General features: G+C 39.9%; 1 protein-coding gene across 1 annotated transcript in view; it reads right to left on the bottom strand.

Annotated features, from left to right (window-relative positions):
* Window positions 1–117: 117 nt before the first annotated feature.
* The window catches only part of LOC114552170 (protein O-mannosyl-transferase 1), a gene marked incomplete at its 3' end in the record, with an annotated part of 18,278 nt that continues 14,895 nt past the window's right edge, over window positions 118–3,500 (bottom strand). The window contains exons 11-12 of the mRNA XM_028572804.1: window positions 421–516; window positions 118–210 (exon numbers count right to left, since the gene is read on the bottom strand). Coding sequence (XP_028428605.1) covers window positions 118–210; window positions 421–516 — 189 coding nt within the window. The remainder of the gene's footprint in view (window positions 211–420; window positions 517–3,500) is intronic.

Raw genomic sequence — 3,500 nt, 5'->3', positions numbered from 1 at the left:
AAAGTAGCGACGTTTGGTACCCAGCCCTAGGTGAGACAGACAGACAGATGCAGAGACAGATAGACAGATGCAGAGAGAGACAGACAGAGAGAGAGAGACAGACAGACGGCAGCGTACCTGTTGAGGAAGCGTGATGTCATCCCATGAAGCAGCTGGATGACATCACCGTGTCGCACCGGTCGAGGAGGACTACTGACCACCAGATCCTGTCTGTCTCACAGAGAGAGAGACAGGTGAGGAGGCAGGACAGACAGACAGACACATCACCTGAGACACAGACAGATACATCACCTGAGACACAGACAGACAGACAGTTAGTCAGACAGACAGGCAGAGAGACAGACAGACAGACAGAGAGACAGGAAGACAGACAGACAGAGAGACAGACAGACAAGCAGACAGACAGGCAGGCAGCTGTACCTGTCGGGGTCTTTGATGATCCACCAGTTGTTGACGTCTTTGAAAGGGTAACATGTGACCTGCTGCTGGTGAGAGCTGCCCCGCCCATTCTCATACCTCAACAGGAAACAGGAAGTGGTATTAGTTTGCCCCGCCCATTCTCATTCCTCAACAGGAAACAGGAAGTGGTATTAGTTTGCCCGCCCATTCTCATACCTCAACAGGAAAACAGGAAGTGGTGTTAGTGTAGTTTTTACCAAGGGAGGGTAATGGTGCGTTCTTTTTGTCCACCGAAGTCGATCTACGAGTTGTTTTCCGGAGTTACGAACCGGAAGTTGCAAAAAGAACCCCCAACGTCGTATATATATACGACTCGTCAAGTCGCCTGAACTCAGAGGACCCCGAGTTCACTTTCAAAGATGGCTACGTCGTGCATCACACGTAGTAAACATTGTGGTTTTCTACAACTTTAAGCACTTTTGTGGTACACAAGCAGTGGTACACATAGCACTGTATACTGCTACCTATAGACATGTCTCTACAGTCTTATTAGGAGTTAAACATAGTGCTGTATACTACTACCTATAGACATGTCTCTACAGTCTTATTAGGAGTTAAACATAGTGCTGTATACTACTACCTATAGACATGTCTCTACAGTCTTATTAGGAGTTAAACATAGTGCTGTATACTACTACCTATAGACATGTCTCTACAGTCTTATTAGTTAAACATAGTTAAACATAGACATGTCTCTACAGTCTTATTACTTAAACATAGTGCTGTATACTGCTACATAGACATGTCTCTATAGTCTTATTAGGAGTTAAACATAGTGCTGTATACTGCTACCTATAGACATGTCTCTACAGTCTTATTAGGAGTTAAACATAGTGCTGTATACTGCTACCTATAGACATGTCTCTATAGTCTTATTAGGAGTTAAACATAGCACTGTATACTGCTACCTATAGACATGTCTCTACAGTCTTATTAGGAGTTAAACATAGTGCTGTATACTACTACCTATAGACATGTCTCTACAGTCTTATTAGGAGTTAAACATAGTGCTGTATACTGCTACCTATAGACATGTCTCTATAGTCTTATTAGGAGTTAAACATAGTGCTGTATACTGCTACCTATAGACATGTCTCTACAGTCTTATTAGGAGTTAAACATAGTGCTGTATACTACTACCTATAGACATGTCTCTACAGTCTTATTAGGAGTTAAACATAGTGCTGTATACTGCTACCTATAGACATGTCTCTACAGTCTTATTAGGAGTTAAACATAGTGCTGTATACTACTACCTATAGACATGTCTCTACAGTCTTATTAGGAGTTAAACATAGTGCTGTATACTGCTACCTATAGACATGTCTCTACAGTCTTATTAGGAGTTAAACATAGTGCTGTATACTACTACCTATAGACATGTCTCTACAGTCTTATTAGGAGTTAAACATAGTGCTGTATACTGCTACCTATAGACATGTCTCTACAGTCTTATTAGGAGTTAAATATCGCCTGATTAGTTATTTTGGAGCTTGTGCAGCTGAGATTGTCTAGAGACGCTCGGTTGCTATGACAACAATGGCTTTAAGCCGAGTCTGGAGCAGAAAGCAGAGCAGTAGCCGAACGTTAACGTTAATCAAAACGTAATTTTCATGTATCAAACTGTGAAATATATGTGTAATATGTCAATAACTGGGTGAACAGAATCCTAAATGTTACTAAAAATGGTAAAAAAAATCCATCTTTTCTCCAAGTCGTAGTATCGTGTGACAAAAAGAACGAAACAACCCGCGGTTACTCGTTTTTCGACACGGATGTGAGGTCACACTCGAGCTACTAGTAGCGATTACAAGACAAAAAGAACGCACCATAAGCTTCGCTTGAGAACTTGAACCTCCTATGGCTCCATTCTGATGCTACCAAGCTGCTAGCCTCCCGTTAGCATCCCATTGACTCCCATTCATTCTGACGTCACTTTGACAGAGAATAACTTTACATCTGAAGCGTTTAAAGACTCTATTTATCCGTTGTTTATTTCTAAAGAAACACGACGATGTATAAAAGGCTCCATTACCTTGTAGCTCACGTTATGGCTCCGTAGCAGACGCTTTTATAACAATAGGCTAACGATTGGGTCATAACCACGAGACTTACTGTCACACAGTAGAGGAATTACCGTATAGTACAGGAGAAGCTCACAGGCAGTTTGGACTTCCATTAGCTGTTTAGGTTTAATTACTAATGTTAACTAACATGTTAATGATCAGTAATTACTAATGTTAACTAGCATGTTAATGATCAGTAATTACTAATGTTAACTAGCATGTTAATGATCAGTAATTACTAATGTTAACTAGCATGTTAATGATCAGTAATTACTAATGTTAACTAGCATGTTAGTGATCAATAATTACTAATGTTAACTAGCATGTTAGTGATCAATAATTACTAATGTTAACTAGCATGTTAGTGATCAGTAATTAGCCTGTGTCTATGTTATCTCCTTACATATACCTACACTCTCCGTCTGTGTAAGATTGGGAATGATTGAGATTTCTCTCTCACAGCTACCAGAAGACTTCACACTTTCAGACAGGTCTGCTGGTCCTTCCTTTAGGGCTGTTCTCGACTAAAGAACTTCTTAGTCGACTAACACTTGATTAGTTGATTTAATTGACAGAGCTGTGCTCTTTGAGAGGTGGTTAAGACTAGAAAAGCACAATATAAATGTAGTTAATTAACCATCTGTAAAACTGAGTTTCTCCACAATCCTGCAAAAGCACCACTTTAAATCTTGTGTTTACCATAAATGTGCTCAGAAGTTTCTTGGAAATGAGTAATTAAGCATGAATAAGCATAAAAATGACTAATGGACTAAAGAAATCTTAGTCGACTAAGACCAGAACTACCGATTAGTTGACTAATCGACTAAGAGGTGGCAGCTCTTCCATTCTTATATATACTGTCTCTGGTTTTTACGGGCCTGAAACCTTTTTAAAATGAATCAATGTTTTATTGAAACTGTAGAAACCAGAGGTGGTAGAGGAGCTGATCCAGTATCAGATAGTGGTGAACATGCT

This window comes from Perca flavescens, unplaced genomic scaffold (genome assembly GCF_004354835.1).
Source record: "Perca flavescens isolate YP-PL-M2 unplaced genomic scaffold, PFLA_1.0 EPR50_1.1_unplaced_scaf_88, whole genome shotgun sequence".
NCBI classification, from domain to species: Eukaryota; Metazoa; Chordata; class Actinopteri; order Perciformes; family Percidae; genus Perca; species Perca flavescens.
This window is presented reverse-complemented; position numbering and strand designations above follow the sequence as displayed.